The sequence below is a fragment of the Protopterus annectens genome, chromosome 1.part1 (assembly GCF_019279795.1).
Source record: "Protopterus annectens isolate FY-2018-M chromosome 1.part1, PAN1.0, whole genome shotgun sequence".
Taxonomy (NCBI): Eukaryota; Metazoa; Chordata; order Ceratodontiformes; family Protopteridae; genus Protopterus; species Protopterus annectens.
Genome location: NC_056726.1, coordinates 1,578,702,496 through 1,578,719,385, shown reverse-complemented (window position 1 = coordinate 1,578,719,385; position 16,890 = coordinate 1,578,702,496). Strand labels below are relative to the sequence as shown.

The 16,890-nt window shown below is 44.1% G+C and overlaps 1 protein-coding gene across 1 annotated transcript in view; it reads right to left on the bottom strand.

Annotated features, from left to right (window-relative positions):
* Nucleotides 1-16,890, bottom strand: part of RRAGC (Ras related GTP binding C) — a 571,600-nt gene that overhangs the window by 397,385 nt on the left and 157,325 nt on the right. Inside the window, exon 4 of the mRNA XM_044083473.1 lies at nt 8,249-8,363. Within this exon, the coding sequence (XP_043939408.1) occupies nt 8,249-8,363 (115 nt within the window). The remainder of the gene's footprint in view (nt 1-8,248; nt 8,364-16,890) is intronic.

Here is a 16,890-nt window from a genome sequence, read left to right as displayed (position 1 = left end):
CATCTTTTTGACCGGGAACTGAATAGTTTGTATCAGAGAAAGAGAAGTGAAGCTATTTGAGTAGCTGCATACAAGTGAGCACTGATGAATTCGAAAGTCTGAGTTGGAGTGAGCAGAGATTTGCTGCAACTGACAGATATCCCCAGATGAGAGCACAGCTGGAGTAAGCAGTTCCTTGCTTGAATTAGTTCATGCCTAGATGGAGCAGCCAGGAGCTAGTCGTCCAGGTATGGAAACACTTGGAATCCCAGCAGTTTCAGGTGAGCTGCTACGACTGCCATGCACTTGGTAAACACCCTGTGGGCTGTGGTGAAACCAAACGGCAGTGCTCTGAACTGGTAATGACTGACTCCCAGATAGAAGTGTAGATTACCCTTCTGGATCACCTATTCATTTTGATATGATCTATACAGCACATCCAGTCATTCTTATGCAGAAATGGCAGAATGGACTGAACCATAACCATCTGGAACTTTCTGTACTGAACAGACTGACTTAATTTGCTGAGATCCAAAACTGGTCTCAAGTCCCCTGTCCTTTTTGGCATTAAAAAGATTCTTGAATAACCTCCAGGCTCTTTGGTCTGAGGGGAACCTCCTAGATGACTCTAGTGTCTTTTATTTCTAGTGCTGCTGCTTCCCTCGGACTGGGTGGACCATCGGGGATTTTCTTCACAACTGACAGTGGAGGTTGGGAAAATGGCATGATATAACCTCTGGATATAATCTTCCTCATCCATAAATCTATTGCGGTACCTAGCCAGGATCTATAATGCAGGGACAGATGACCCCAGAATGCCTCCAGAGACCGACACCTCTGCCACTCGGCTGACATCTTCCATTTGTATCCCCCTCTCTGCCCTTGGGGGAACTGTATCCACATGGATCTTGAAAGGGACCCTGGGATTTCTTGAACAACATCTTTCTACCATCTCATTGGTTTCTAGAAAAGGACCACCGAGTAGAAAAACACACCAACAGACAGGCTTTCCCTTTCCTGTTCACACCTAGAGTGCATCTTTCACTCTGAGGCAAAATAACTATGTTCCATCAAAAGTTGCACTGAAAAGATATGAACGGTTCCACAAAGTCACACAAATGCATCCAGGTAGGTCTCCTAATGGAAATGTCTGAACCCGCCGCCCGTGAGGTACCTTCAGCTGCATGTGAGATAAGCCTAATGGACGATTACAAACAGATTGATGGGTAGCCAACTTTGAGGAAATGGTACTTCATTCCTGGGAAGATATGGTTCCAGAGAGATTTGGTAAGCTCTTTGATCAAACTTCTGTGAAATCCTGTGAAATGTGCCAAATAATTCAGTGAGCCAAGAGCAAAGGTCACTGAAGCACAGATGCTTCTCAAATCTGTCCAGCATCCTACACTTTCTGTTAGGGGGCATGGACAAAGGAACTCGGTTCTGCCAGTTCCTTTCTTGTGGCTAGCATAACAACCATAGCATGAAGTGGAACCCCTTCCCTCCAGTGTGACCGATCTTTAGGGGGCATAAGGATCTTGTCTGATCTCTTGGGTATAGATGCAACTGTGTCTGGTTCCTTCCATGTCCATCAAGAGACCAAGTCTGTGAGCTCATTGGCGGGTGGAGTCACCCAAGAGGGAGATGGGCCAGACCTAGAGGCATTCCCGGGTCATTGGCGACCAACCACCCCTTTGAGGAACCCCAAGATGTCTCCAAAGGAGATATCAGGTGGTGATCTGGGAGACCCTTTCTCCTTGTCAAAATCAATGTCTTTAGTGACAGACTCTTCAGGAGGAGTCCAAGTGCACGTCCGCTTCTGAGGGACCTCCTAACTGGGAGGAACCATGGAGGTATCAGAAGAGATAATATCCTGCTGGGTAGTCTGGAGATTGGTTTATGTTGGCTGTCCTGATGTAACAGATGGAAGAGGCTTGGGACACAAAATCAAGAGAGACAGGGAAGTTGGATCCAAAGAGGGCAGAGCTGTCTGAAATCTTGGTACAGGGAATACTTTATCCACTACCTCAAAATTGGAGTCCCTAAGAGAAGGAGAAACCAACAGATCTGACAAAGTAGGTTCACAGGACATAGTCTCCTACAGTCCCACAGGAAAACCACCAGAAAAGGGAGTCAGAGCCAAGCTGTGATGCTCTGAGGGGAAGAGACTGCTCTGACAACTTCAGAGTCCATTACAACGCTCTGGAGCTAGCACCAATGCTATGGCTCTGAGTCTTGTCTGGCTCCAAAATACTAAGAGCCAAACAGCTCACACAGAGTTGAAATGTCAACATCTTCAGATCCCAGGAAGACTGCTTCAAGGCTTTTGTATCCAACGGCTCCAAAGCACGGGTCAGACTGCACATTACGACAGGAGGAGTGGTTCTATGGAGGGTCTCCAGACCTGATGGGGTCAGAATTGAAAGGACTCGTATTTGAATTTGCATCCTGAGGAACTTCCTCATCATCCTATCCACATCTGCCTTGGAAAGGCTCCTGGAACACTGATGAGAGGAAGCAATAAAAGAATGCCTCGAATGACGACAGGGAGACTGTTCAAGAAAGGGTGACAGAAGCTTGAAGTGAGCAGCTCAGACAGTAATGGAGGAGAACAGATCTGTGGAATCTTTCAGATCTTAACTTCAGGTCTGACACTAGAATCTGATTTTCTCACAAGTTTAGCCATTGGCTTCGAAGATGTAGCTAAAGTCAAAGCAGAAGAGCGTATTCAAAGTCTAGGTGTTTAGGGCCTAGACAATAAACATTCAGTTTGTGCATATGAACTGCGGACTTTATGCCCACATGCCAGACAATTCTTAAAGCTGGACAGCTTATCAGATATGTTTGAAAAGTTAAGTCCAACTAAATAAAAATAAAGACAGATTTTTTTTCCCATTAAACTAGAGAAGAGAGAAAAAGGAGAAGAATTACCAGCAATGGTATTTACAGTGTTCAGTGTACAAGAAAAAAGACATATCTGTACAAGGAGTTTAGGAGAGAAAGAGGAATAAAAAAAGCTAGCTGAAGTTAAACTTACTAATGATTAACTAAACAAAGATGAACCCAATGCTCTACAGCTTGCAATCTGCATCTGATCACAATGCCGGTAAATGAGATCTGAGAGATGTCAGGTTGGTGGGGAATTACAGGTAAAGGGAGGAGCTTGACAGTTCAAGTATTCTACAATCTGGAAAAAGCAGCAGAATCTGATCAGAAGATCGGATTAGAGCCCAACTGTTGAGAAATAAATGAGAACATTAGATCCAAAGTTTCACTTGAGGCTTGGATACTTATCAGAGCTGGGGTGGTAGAAGGATGTCATGACGAAGCTTAGCCTACTCATCTTTCTCTCTTTTCAGGAGGGAGAGAGTCTGGGAAGCAAGTGGGTGGTAACCTCAGTGAAGGCCAGAGGAACCTCCTCAGCTGCACTGCTTAAGAATGTGGGAAATCCCGACAGCTTAAGTCACCCAACCAAGTGGATGTCTGCCATGGTAGCAATAGTGAGCAGAGACAGGGGATTGGAAGCTTGAAAAGAAAACCTGTAATACAATTTGGAAGACAGCATCACTGACACAGAATGGAACAAATAGGGCTAGAAGGCAGTTAGGGAAGGACTGATGGTCAAGAAGGATATGCCTTGGAGAAAAAATCCTGGGATACTGTTTTGCCTGCTAAAGTTGCCAAGGTCCAGGCTAGGCTAATAGTCTTTCCTTTAGTGCCCAAAAAGTTAAAAGTACAGTCCCTGACATTATTCTTAAGGTGGTACAGTTTTTAAAGACCCTCTAAGAGTGGCTGCTGGGCCTGGCTCAACAGCTATGCGCAACTGAGTATGCCCTCTTCTTTGGTTGGAAAAGAAAGGCAAGATTTGTGACCCCATGCCTACAAAGAGCTATTTCTTTATGTCCTCCAAGGTCGTGCATATTTGAACTTCCACAAAACACACACACAGACACACACACACACACACACAAAGACACCCCTACCTAGACAACAAATCAGTTCTGCTACTGTTAGAACAGAGCAGTTTTCCTAATGACTTAGCTGGAACATCTAGAGGGTTAAAACATACCTGATGCTTAAGGACTCTGATTTTAAGGAGGCTTCGTCTTGGTGGTTAGCTGGACTGGAAGAACAGACACTGGGATGTGTGCAGTGGCCCTCAGCACTATTAGAGGTCTACCTGTTCTTCAGGAAATAATAAACCAGGTTCTCCGAACATTGTCGAAAGCAAACTTCCCACTGGAAGGGGGCACTGCAAGATGGTAGAGCACAGCTCCTCCAGAAGGGGGAGGAAAGCCTCAAGTACACCATCCTACATAGTCAAACCATATCCAGTCATACTAGCTATAGTACAAGCTCGGGCAAATTTACATAAAGCCCACTGATGAAGCCAGAAACAATGCCAATCAATTCATTCTTGAGCCCAGACTTTGAGGACTGAAAACTTTTATGCCACCTGTTCAATATTTTCACTTTTTTGCAATATTTGACTGTCAAAGTGCTATGGTGTCTGCATTATATCCTGGACTCAAAAGATCATGGAGGTGTATGCTCCAAGAAACAGGTCAGGATTTCACTGCACACAGCTAGAGAGCTAAAGAGGGCACGTGCCTTCTATAGAACAGAAGATGCAGCACGCAATGCTTCCAGGCTGCAAAAGCTGCATGCATCCTTGATGATGGGATCTACAGGTGAAGAACCCCAAGGCAGACCCTCCATCAGGGTTGGAAATGGGGTGCATCACACTGCTCCATGGTACAAGTCATAAGCCTTAAGTTTTGTCTAAAGCAGTGGTAAGCTGGCAATGAAGCTACAGGGAGATTTCAATGTATGGGAGAACAACTGAAGTCTGTGGCACTGTGGATGATGTATGCTGCAAGTCTCTAACTGGTACTTAAGGTAATGAACAATCCTGAAACATGCTTCTCCTTTCCTGCCCCTTCGCAGGGAGGGGTGAGAAGGCAAAGCCTTAACATTCTAGACTCTTAATACAACATCAGTCCCTAAGTAATTAGCTGAACTAGTCAACAGAGCTGCATTCAAAGCTCCAGCACTCTAAGCCACAGAGTCAGCATAATTTCTCAGATCATACTCCTTTCCCAAGTAAAGCCACACAGAGCACACTAACAGTGCAAGGTTATAATGTCTTCTACACATTTAGACCAGCTACTACACATATAGGGACTAAAGGTGGAGGTGTCTCGATTTACATAAAAGATAAACATACCTCAAGGCTGGTTAAACAGGACAATGCACTTGAGCTAGGCAAAATCCAACAACACTTCCCTGCAAGCTATAGGCTCCCTCTATGACCCAGGAATCCCATACTATGTATTTAAACTTATTGGAAACACTCACCATCCAACCCAACATCATAGTCATGGGTGACTAGAATTATCCCACTATTAACCGAGAATTCTAAATGCAGCCAAACGTACAGGCACAGAGATTCCAGGATTTTGTAAACAAACTCCCTGGACCAGACTGTCAATACACCAACCAGGGTGCAACCATACTGGATCTGGTACTCACTAATATGGTAGAGTGCTGCATACCTCCCCTAGTGCAATGTCTGCTCTGGTAAGGTCAGACCACACAAAATGATCTCCTCTGAAGTAAAAATAAAATATGGACCCCCGGCTAACCCTGGAAAATTCAGAACTATTCTAAGGCTAACTTCCTGCTATTAAGGGTTAACCTGTCAAAATCTGAAGCTCCCATAAACCCTGACAACACCGCTGCCTATGCAGAACTGTTCACCGAAACTCTATACAAGCATGCTAATAGCTGCACTGAAGCAGCTGTACCCACCAGGAAGAAGTACAGAACTAACAAAAAACAATCCACCTGATGGAATCAAAATCACTAGGCTGTATTACAAAAAAAAGAAAGCCATGGCAAAAGTTAGGAACTGCAGGACACAGCAGGACAAAAGCACTCTCAAACTAAACAAAACTCAGGAGGACAAAGTCTACCAAAGCCAAATTTGATGTAAACTTGGCCCCCCAGGCCAAGGACAATCACAAGGCATTTTTTTATGTCCACAACCCAAAGGCAATACACAATTGTGTGCAGAAATAATTGTAAATGTAACCATCTATACTGTGCCAGAAGATGCATCAAACCTAGTCTGGCCGACAAATTCAGCTCCAACTTTACCCCTCTCTCCCCTTCAACCTTCCCCTCAGGAAATACCATCAAATAAAAGTCCCCCTGCTATCACTAGGGAGCAGGTCCTTGCTGCTCTCTCTCCAAAGCCAAGAGCACTGCATCAATGGGCCTAGACAATATCCCAGGATGCCTTCTAAATAGCATGAAATGACCTATCAGCCTCTCTGGAATTGCTACTTAACTGTAGACTCCAAACAGGCTTTGTGCTTCATGAATAAAGAACAGCAACAGTCATTTCTCTGCACAAAGGTGGGCCATCTACAGATCCTGGAAATTACAGACCCACAAGTCTCACTAGTCTTGTATACAAAGCCATGGAAATGATCAATGATACAGTAAATCTACAGACAGTGGACCCAACTCAGTTTGGTTTCATCACGGGCAAGTCATGTATACTCAACCTGGTGGACTTCTTTGAGAAGGTCACCAAAGCAATGGATGAGGGCAAAATGGTCCACACTGCCTACCCTGACCTGGCCAAGGCACTTTATACAATACCCCACTCGAGTGTTGACAAAGAGATTAGGTACAAACCTGTATGTCACCTGGTGGATAACCAACTGGCTCACAGACAGGACCCTGAAGTTAAAATTGGGGAGTCCACCTGTACAAAGAGGCCAGTCACAATTGGAGTCCCTCAGGGATCAGTCCTTGGACCACTCTTTTGGCATTTACTTTTCTGAAGTCAAGGCCAACGTCAATGGTCTCTGGGCTGACTAAATTTGCAGATAATTACAAATTAAGAGCGGTTACTGAATTCTACAACGTAAATCTTCAACAGGAAGAGCTGACACAGACAAATAGCTGATGTCAAAGCAGTGGACTAAAACTAAATGCCAAGAAATGCGCAACAGTATCCTTTGGGAAGTCATCCACCACTGGTTAACCATCATACTGACAACACACCCTTAGGAGCTGACCTAGTAGTCAAGGACTTGGGGGGAGACACAGATAGTAATCTAGTCTTTGACCATAACGCATCTACAGTAGTGAGGAAATTATTCTATGTTGCACAACTTACAAAGGCATGGCATCTAGGTCACTGTTCCACTGTATTCAACATTCATCAGACATACCATTGAGTACAATGCCCCTTTTGTATGTACCTAACAAGACATACCCAACAAATGGAACGTCCACACAGGTTCCTCACTAAAAGAATACAGGGCTCATGTAAAATGTCCTAAGCAGACCACCTCAAAGCCCTCTCTCTTTATTCTGTCTCCTACAGGCTTGTTGAGGAGAGCTCTAAGCCTGGCATACAGGGCAAAGTCAGACCCCACTCTGATGAATGTCCTTAAAATAAGCAAAACAAAGTCACCAGTAGTACCCATACTAAAAACTTAAACCTTGCCTGTGTAAATAGGACCTACTGGAGAGACAGGTATGTATCCCCGAGACTACCATTTATGGAACAGGCTCCCCATCCATGTGAAGCAGAGTTCCTCCCTAACCCAATTGGATGGGGAACAGGAAATTTATCCCTGGCATGGAACATGTCTTCAATGGACACAGGCAACCTGTAAAATGGTTCATCTCCCAGGCCCCTGCTTGCAAATGTTTTATCTCCCAAGCCCCTGCTTATACTTAAGGGAACTAGAACTTGTCAGACATTTGGAATGCATAGCTAATCTTAAAAAGGCTCTTGTGATCGTACATCTATAAAATCAAAAATAAAACCATTGCAGCTACTGCCCTACAAACGGTCAACAACCCAAATATTTCAATAGTACAACTACTTCAGGTATTAAACACAGGATCATTTCAAATGGGATAACTTCTGAACTGTGCAAGAGGCAGAAAAAACGGTCAGGCACAGAGGGTACGCCCTTGCCTAGTGCATGGGAAATCACGATGTGCACCACTTAATGTGAGCACGCCAGAGACAGTTGGAGTGAAGGAGCCAAACCAGGAAACTAAAAGAGTAATCACAATCACAGACTCGCAAAGGAGTATCCCCAACAATACATTATGTACTTGCATAATTCAGTTAAAAGTGCCTACAAATGACCAGAGCAGCCCACAGTAATACAATACAAATACTACACAAACACAACAATACAACACAACTGGGAGGTATGAATTAACATTTCGTACTTACTGAAATAAAGATATTTAGTAAGTTTTCCAGGGTTGGCAGCTGTGGGATGAGCTTCTGTACTACTTTGCTAAAGGCTTCAAATATTGAATGGTCGTAAATACTAGTCAAATAAAAGCTGTAAGAAAAACAGTAATTTGCATTTAAAAAGCAGCTACATTTTAGACTGATGTGAACAGTACTAGGTTAATCAACTTAAACTCCAAACATATCCCAACATGTTTACTAGACTACAGTTTCTAAGACTACATTCAATATTGATGCTCATTTGAATTTCAATATGGTGGACAGTGTAATCTGTAAAACTTCAGAAGAAAAGCAATAGCAGTCTGTCATATGCATGGCATAGTACACTCACATGCACACGCTTATAAGCATACACAGATAGCTATACAATACCAAAAATTTAAATTGGCAAGTATCTACAGTAATGCATAGCATCTTGCAAATGAGCAAGCACATCTTTAGAGTGCATCCATTTAGTACATTAATTACCTGATGCCACAGACTGACCACGACTCACTTATTAGCCAAATCCTCTAGAGGGCTCAGAGCCAAGACCAGGATCGTCAAAAAGTACAGTTTTGTACCTACCATAAATGTAGATGTCCGCTAGATATGCAACTGCAGTCATAACATATGGGTTTGTCCTGCCTCAGGCAGCCCTCGGTCGGCCGGATTCCAAAGTCTGGGTCCGATGTCGGCTGATGTCTCATTTCTCTCCGACGTCAGAGCAGCTGGAGTATATAAGCATCAGCCGACGCCATCTTCTTCAGTGTTTCTTGCCCCAGATGCCAGGTGCCCTCCAAGGAAGGCTGTAATCAAATTGGAAGACAATAATAGGTTTCCAGACAATAAATAAGCAATAAACAGAAACACCATAACAGATATCCCCAGCTAAGGATAACAGGGAGAAGAGTGGACCCAAGGCATAGAGGGGAAGGAGGGAGGGAAAACCCGACTGCAGTTGCATATCTAATCGGACATCTACATTTATGGTAGGTACAAAACTGTACTATGTCCTTCAAGAATGCAACTGCAGTCATAACATATGGGTTGAATACCATAGCTTAGCTGGGGGAGGTGGTATGCTCTAAGAAAAGGATGGTGTAGCTATCAATCCCTGCAGGACTGCCGAAGCAAAGCCTGCTCTGGATCTGGAATATAAAAGGAGGTTGTAGTGTTTGGAAAATGTATGCACGGAGCTCCATGTAGCAGCTTCTAGAATGTCTTTTGTAGGCACCCCTCTTAAGAATGCTGTAGAGGTGGCTGTAGCTCTGGTGGAGTGTGGTCTGACATTGGCTGGCACACGCTTTCCATGGAAGGAATAACAGAATCTGATGCAATGTCCAATCCATTTTGAAATTGTCTGTTTGGAAATTGCTTTTCCTTGTACTCCAGGGCGTAAGCTACAAAAAGCTGATCAGACTTCCTACTGGTCTTGGTTCTGTCTAGGTAGTAGCGAAGTTGTCTGTGTATGTCCAAGGTATGTAACAGTCTTTACCCTTTGTTCTCAGGATTGGGAAAGAAAGTAGGCAGGTGAATTGCTTGATTTAAAGAAACCCTAGATACCACTTTTGGCAGAAAGGTAGGGTTGGTTCGTAAGGAGACCCTGTCTCTGTGAAAAGTTATGAACGGTGGTATTGCCATTAGGGCCTGTAATTCCGAAACCCTTCTTGCTGAGGTAATGGCCAGCAGGAAAGCTGTCTTCCAGGAAATAAATTGTAAATCCACAGAAGCTGCTGGCTCGAAGGGAGGTAGAGTCAATTTTTCTAGGACAAAATTGAGGTCCCAAGCTGGTACTGGTGCCTTTCTTGGGGGCTTTATATTCTTGATTCCTCTAAGAAATTGCCTTAACAAAGGATGTGAAAACACAGGTGGATCAGTGTTGTATCTAGCTGAGATAGCTGAAGCATGTACTTTTATGGAAGAGTATGAGAGTCCATTATGTAGCATATCTGCCAAGTACTCCAGAATGAGTGGAATGCTCAAAAGTGATGCATCATGACCCTTGTTGGTATTCCAAATGCTGAATCCCTTCCATTTGGCTGAGTAAGCCTTTCTGGTGGATGGTCTGCGGGCTTCTGATAGTATCCGCTGAACTTCCTTGGAGAGAGGTAAATTGAGGTTATTTATGGGATCTCCCAAGCTGTTAGCTGTAGCGTCTGGATGTTGGGATGAACTGTCCTGAAGTTGTGTTGAGTCAAAAGTTGGGGCCATTGGGGAAGGGCCCACATTTTGCTGTGACATATGCTCCGTAGTAGTGGGTACCAGTGTTGTCTTGGCCAGTCTGGAGCTATTAGGATCCCCTTCGGCTGCTCTGCTTTGATCTTTAGTAACACTGTGGTCATCAGTGGCAGAGGTGGAAATGCATAGATTAATAGGGAGCTCCAGTTGAATGTGAGAGCATCTGTTTCACATGCTTGTGGATGATATGTCCTTGAGCAGAACTTTTGTAAGTGATGATTGAGGTGGGAGGCAAATAGGTCTACGTCCGGCCTGCCCCATGTCGATGCGAGTCGTATAAAGATGTCTGGATGTAGCCTCTATTCGTGGGGGTCTAGGAAATTCCTGCTTAGACTGTCCGCCAGAACATTGTCTTTGCCTGGAACAAACTGGGATTGTAACTGTATGTTTAGACTCAGCGATTTTTCCCAAAGATTCATTGTCAGTCTGCAAAGGGGGTAAGAATAAGTGCCCCCCTGCTTGTTTATGTACCACATCACAGTGGTGTTGTCTGTCTGTATTAGTAGGTGGCCTTGTTGAAGTTGCTGTCCAAAGGCCTCGATGGCATGCATTACTGCCAGCATTTCTTTTTGGTTGATAAGCAGATGTGTTTCCTTTGGAGACCATTGTCCTTGAATACATCTGCCCTCCATGTGCGCCCCCCATCCAAGGTCTGAGGCGTCTGTGGTCATGGACTGTGTTATCTGAGGTTTTTTGAACGACATACCTGTGTTTGACTGGCTTACTGTGGCCCACCATAGAAATTCCTTTTGAAGACATGGAATGAGCAGAATAGTTGCTTCTAGGTTGTTGCTGTGTTGAGACCATAAGCTTTTTAGGTACCATTGAAGCTTTCTCATGTGTAGTCTTGCTAGCGGAACCAGGAGAATGCAGGATGCCATGTAACCCAGGGCCTGTAGGAAACTCCTTGCAGTCATCTGGGTGAGCTTTGCTAAACTTTTGAAGTAATGAGTTAACTTCTTTTGCTTGTCTTCTGTCAGGTAAGCCATTTGAGAGGCTGTGTCTAGTTTGGCTCCTAAGAAGGTTATTTGCTGGGATGGCTGAAGTCTTGACTTTTGAAAGTTGACTGTGTATCCCAGAGCCTGTAGCAAGTGTATGACATAATTCAAGTTTTTTGTCAAGGTTAGTTTGTTGTCCGCTTGTATGAGGCAATCGTCCAGGTACGGGTAGATTTGAATCCCCTGGAGCCTGCAATGAGCAATTACTGATGCCAGGCATTTCGTGAATACCCTGGGCGCAGTAGATAAGCCAAATGGCAATGCTGAGAATTGGTAATGCTCTGGCCCTGCAAGAAATCTGAGGTATCTTCTGCAGCTGTATCTGATAGGGACATGCAGGTATGCCTCCTTGAGGTCCAGAGTAATCAGCCAAGACCCCTTGCCCAGCATGGGAAGGAGTTGCTGTAGAGTCAGCATTTTGAACTTTGGTACTATGAGAAAAGTGTTCAAAGCGGACAAGTCCAGTATTGGTCTCCATTGAGTTTCTTTTCTTGGAACAAGGAACAGTCTTGAATAAAACCCCGGACCTTGTTCTTGTTGTGGAACTTTTTCTATTGCTTTGATCTGAGCAAGCAGAGAAATTTGCTTGATAGCCTCTGCCCTCTGATTTTGTGGAAGGTTTGGCATGCCTTGTTTTCTTGGCAAGGTATGAAAATGGAACCTGTAACCGTGGTCTATAATGTCCAAAATCCATTTGTCTTTTGTCAGTTTGTGCCAAGTTTTTTGAAAACAAAGATAATTTTCCGCCAAAAGGAGCTTCTGTTTGCTCCTTGGTCAGCGGATCTAGAGGAAAGTCATTGAGATTGTCTCTGCGGGGCAGGAGAAACCCCTGTGTCACTTCTTTGGTTTGCTGATTGCCATTGTCGACCCCTGTAGGATCCTCTGTATTGCCCTCTTCCTCGGGCACGCCTGTTTTTGCCCCTTTGAAATCTTTCAGGATTAGGAATGGACCAGTTTTTAGAAGGCCAGTTCCTGCTGAATCTGGGTGGCTGAACCTGGAGGAAATCTTTGACTGTCTGAACTGACTTGGCTTTTTCCTCAATGGACTTTAACACATCTTTAGCATTAGCACCAAAAAGTTTGTTCTTTTCCAAGGGTGCATCAAGAAGTTTTGCCTTAACATGATCTGGTAAAGGTTGTTCTTTTAACCATGCATGTCTACGAATGACAGCCCCTGTCATAGCTGCCCTACATGAAGCTTCCAATGCATCATATCCACACTGTAGAAAGTGACTGCTAACCTGCTGAGAATTATGAACAGCCTCTTGCAAAGACTTCCTATCTAAAGGTTCAGGAGAGGCCAATTTTTTCTGTAAATCATCTAACAGGAAATCCTGATATTGAAACATGTGAAAGAGACAATTGAGAGCTCTCATAGATAGAGTAGTGGAGGTGTAAACTTTCTTCACCCATCTCTCTAAGGACCTTGCTTCCCTGTCGGAAGGCAAAGGGTTTTTGGAGGTTGTAGCTGAAACCCCTTTAGGTCCCTGGGAAATTGTTTCTAAATCAACAGCATGGGCCCTAAAGAAATGAGAATGGGTTTCTGGGACCCTATAGTATCGGTCAGGCTTGACAGGAGCAGGAGGAAGAGTATCAGGGGTAACACTGGAGTCAGAGTATAGATCATCCAAAACATCAAGCACAGGAGGATAGCTAAGGGTCTGTGTTGTGTTTTTTTAAGGAATGTTCGAAGGCGCTTTCTGGAATCTGAATATTCCTGGCCTTGCCACTGAAAATGCTCCCTCATGGAATTCAGAACTTCCCCAAAAGAAATATCCTCAGAAGGAGAGGCCGAGGGAATGGAGTCCTCTGCATCTGAATCCTCATAGGTCTGGAAGGGCTCTTCCTGGCTTTCGGAGTGAACAGAGTCCTCAAAATCTTCATCTGAAGAGAGAGGGTCAGAGGGTTCAACCCTGGGCCTCTTATCAGGAGGAGGCTGGGATCCTCTCTCAGGATGGGCCTGGGAACCTCTGATCAGGGAAATTAAATCTGCGGCCATAGACATGATTTGAGTTTCAGGAGTTGGCGGAGGTAAGGTTTTAGCAGTAAGATGCTTGGCCTTGCTGGCTGCCTTAGCACGTGTGTAGGCCTTGATAGACATGGACATGGGAGGCCTAGCCGCTCCACGTGCAGGAGTGACCTTATCAACAGCAATGGTCTCGGGCATTTCCTCGGTTTCAGTATCCGGTGGAAAATCAATAACTGGCGGAGTGGCCTCCGGTATCGGAGGTATCGGTAATGCGGTGTCTTCGGTTCGAAGCAGTGGAATAACCGCCTCAGAGGGAACCAGGGCACTCGCGGTTAGTTTTGGCGTGGTGTCGGTGGAAGATGCGGGCAGAGGACGTCGGTCCCGGTCTTTTCGTTTCTTAGGAGTACGCGTTGTCGGTTGTTCCGACGGCATTATATAATCAAATTTTTCGCCGAAAAAGTCTTCAGCGAACTCCGCCCGGCGCCTGAGAGTGCGCTTATTGAAGCGAGCACAGGCGGCACAGGCCGAGACGTCATGGTCTGGGCCAAGGCAAGGGAGGCAGTAAGAATGGAAATCCTTATGAGGTATTTGTTTACCACAAGACAAACAATTATTTACTTTTTCAGTAATTTCTGACATCGGCTGAGGCAAGAAAAGGTCCCCAACAGGGTACTTAGCTTTTTTGATGACTTCGGTTTCGAAGAATACAGGAGCTGACCGACTGGCACTTGCGAACTGCTTCTGCTTCGGGCACCGCGCGGCAAGAAAGACTGAAGAAGATGGCGTCGGCTGATGCTTATATACTCCAGCCGCTCTGACGGAGAGAAATGCGACATCAGCAGACGTCGGACCCAGACTTTGGAATCCGGCCGACCAAGGGCTGCCTGAGGCAGGACAACCCATATGTTATGACTGCAGTTGCATTCTTGAAGAAGGACATCTGCTGTACAAGAAAGGTACTACTTCCACTTACCCAATAAGTACATGAAATGAGAATGGGCGAGATTAGAACTTCTACCAGCTAGTAGTGGACAAAAATGCACGAGGACCACAAGAAACAGACAAAAGGAAGGGTAAAATTTACTTGTATATCCACACAGCTGTGCAGTTTCATGACATGCAACGGTCCTGTCCTCCTCAAAGTATTCATACACATGTTCCAACTATTCCAAGCAGCCTAAAAATATATTTTTTTTATTCTGCACTTTCACTTCAGTATTTCTTTTTTTCAATCTTCCAGCCAAGACCAGTGGTTTGCGCAGACCATCACTACTCGCATCACTCTAGTCACTTTCTCAGTTCAAAAGAAAAAAATCCTCCATCCCACCTCTAGTACAACTTGTAAAATCCTAAACCATTCACTGTTTTCTCACGTTATGGATTTTGAACACCCCTTATCATGCTTGCCAAACTCTGCACCCATTTCTGTAACATTTACATTACAGAACCTCTAGATATTATGAAAGTTCCTTTTTCCAGGTTGCACCACAGACCTGCACACTGTATTGAATAATACAGCTGATTATGCATTAACACAAAAAAACGAGGGAAGCAGAAAGGGACAGAATACTGCAACAATACAGCTACTGTTTTTAACACTTATTCACTTGTGACATAAGCAAATAAACATAAAAGAAAACTTGTTTCCAGTTACATAATATTATGCTTCATGTTATGTTTTTTTTCTTGTAACTATTAGTCCAACAATACACAGATTGCTCAATTCCTGCCTTCCCGCAAACCTCTCTCCTACTCCTAATCATTCTACATGTATTGTTCCCACAATTTCAATTTCTATGTAATGTGCTCCTACCTTTTTCTAAAGATACAAACAATCCAAAAACTGAAGGTACTGAAGACACCAGCGAGCCAGCAGAAATTAAAAAATGCATTAATAAGCCAACAAGATTAAGCAATTTCGTCTATAACCAAGACTTGATCAGAATCTAAAAGTTAAACAAACTCTACAATATTTAAATAAAAAAAAAAATCACATGACTACCACTTCAATTAACCACAGAAACAAATTTGTCAGCCCTATATTATCAAGTACAAAAAGGAGGTAGTTGTAAAAACATAAGGTGCAGAGTTTACACTTTGTATGATTTTAAACGCAGTACACTACTGATTGAAATACATTCATTAAGGCCAGGGGACACACAAGCATTCAACCTTAGTTGCCACATCATTTCTCTATATTCAATACAGTCTTCCCATGGCCCTCCCACCACATAGTCTGAGGTACAAAATCCAGCCCAAAAAATAAAGAATGATCAGGGTGTATTTCTACATGCTTCTTTAAAGAGTTTTTAACATTCTTATTCCTTATATCTGACAGATTATGCTTGTAAATACTCTCTTTAAATTTCCGTTTGTTTTTTCCCCACATAAAAACACAAACGCTGAAAACACTTTGCCACATATATTAAACCTAGTGAATTACAAGTACAATGAAATGAAGAAACAAACTTGTGGGTCCCTGTCACTAGTGTTACCCTTGAAAATAAATATGCATTGGTTACAGACTCCATACTTGTAGGTTCCCCAAAGTTTTGTTGACATTTTCATTGGATGGAAGGGAAGGGAAGATGTTCTAAAGGGTTCTTTCACTATTTGAACACTAGTAGCAGTTTTTTTGAAGTTTACTATGAAGAGTTCCACACGGAATAGATTTCTTGGATGTGCAGGTAGTCAAAGAGCCACTAGGTAGTTTCACAACCAGGATGCATAAGCAGGAATGTTACTGACCAGAGTATCTGCATAGGGATAGTATGCACCCCCAACATATATTCAGTACTATAGTGTAGGGGCAGGCAATGATGGTATCACACAAATTCCTGTTCTTCACAGGACAGCCAAGTGGTTTGGTTTGATCTGGGGGAAGGGGATATATCCAAGCAGAGGTGGAGTATGCTCATCAGAAGGTCCTCCTGGAGAGAGGTAGGTAAGGTCTAGACGCTATTTCTCGGATGACACAATAGGGAAAGCCGATAGGGTAAGGCAGAACAAGGGGATCTAGGTAAAAAACATTCTTGTCAGAGAGTGTAAATTCCTAGCCCACATGTTCGCTCTAAGGCACTACCATGATGAGCTCATCACCTAGGTGTTCTGGGAAGTTGCCGCTCACAGAGGCTACAGGCACCAACCCATACTCACCCATGGATTCACCCCCAGCAACAGGGGTACACTTGGGAACAGGACCAGCAGTTTTCCCATCCCCATTAGCCGTGACATGGGCCCCCTTCGTACCATCCTATTAAGGAACTGAAACATCATTAGGTCAGACCTCACCACTCACAGAATCCTAGGTGAGGCACCCATGTTTTCCTATAAGAAAACGAGGACGCTCAAGACAGAGTTTGAAAGGGATGACTTTATCCCCCCAATGCCTGACCCACCAGACTGACCCACAGACATATACGCCCTGTGGC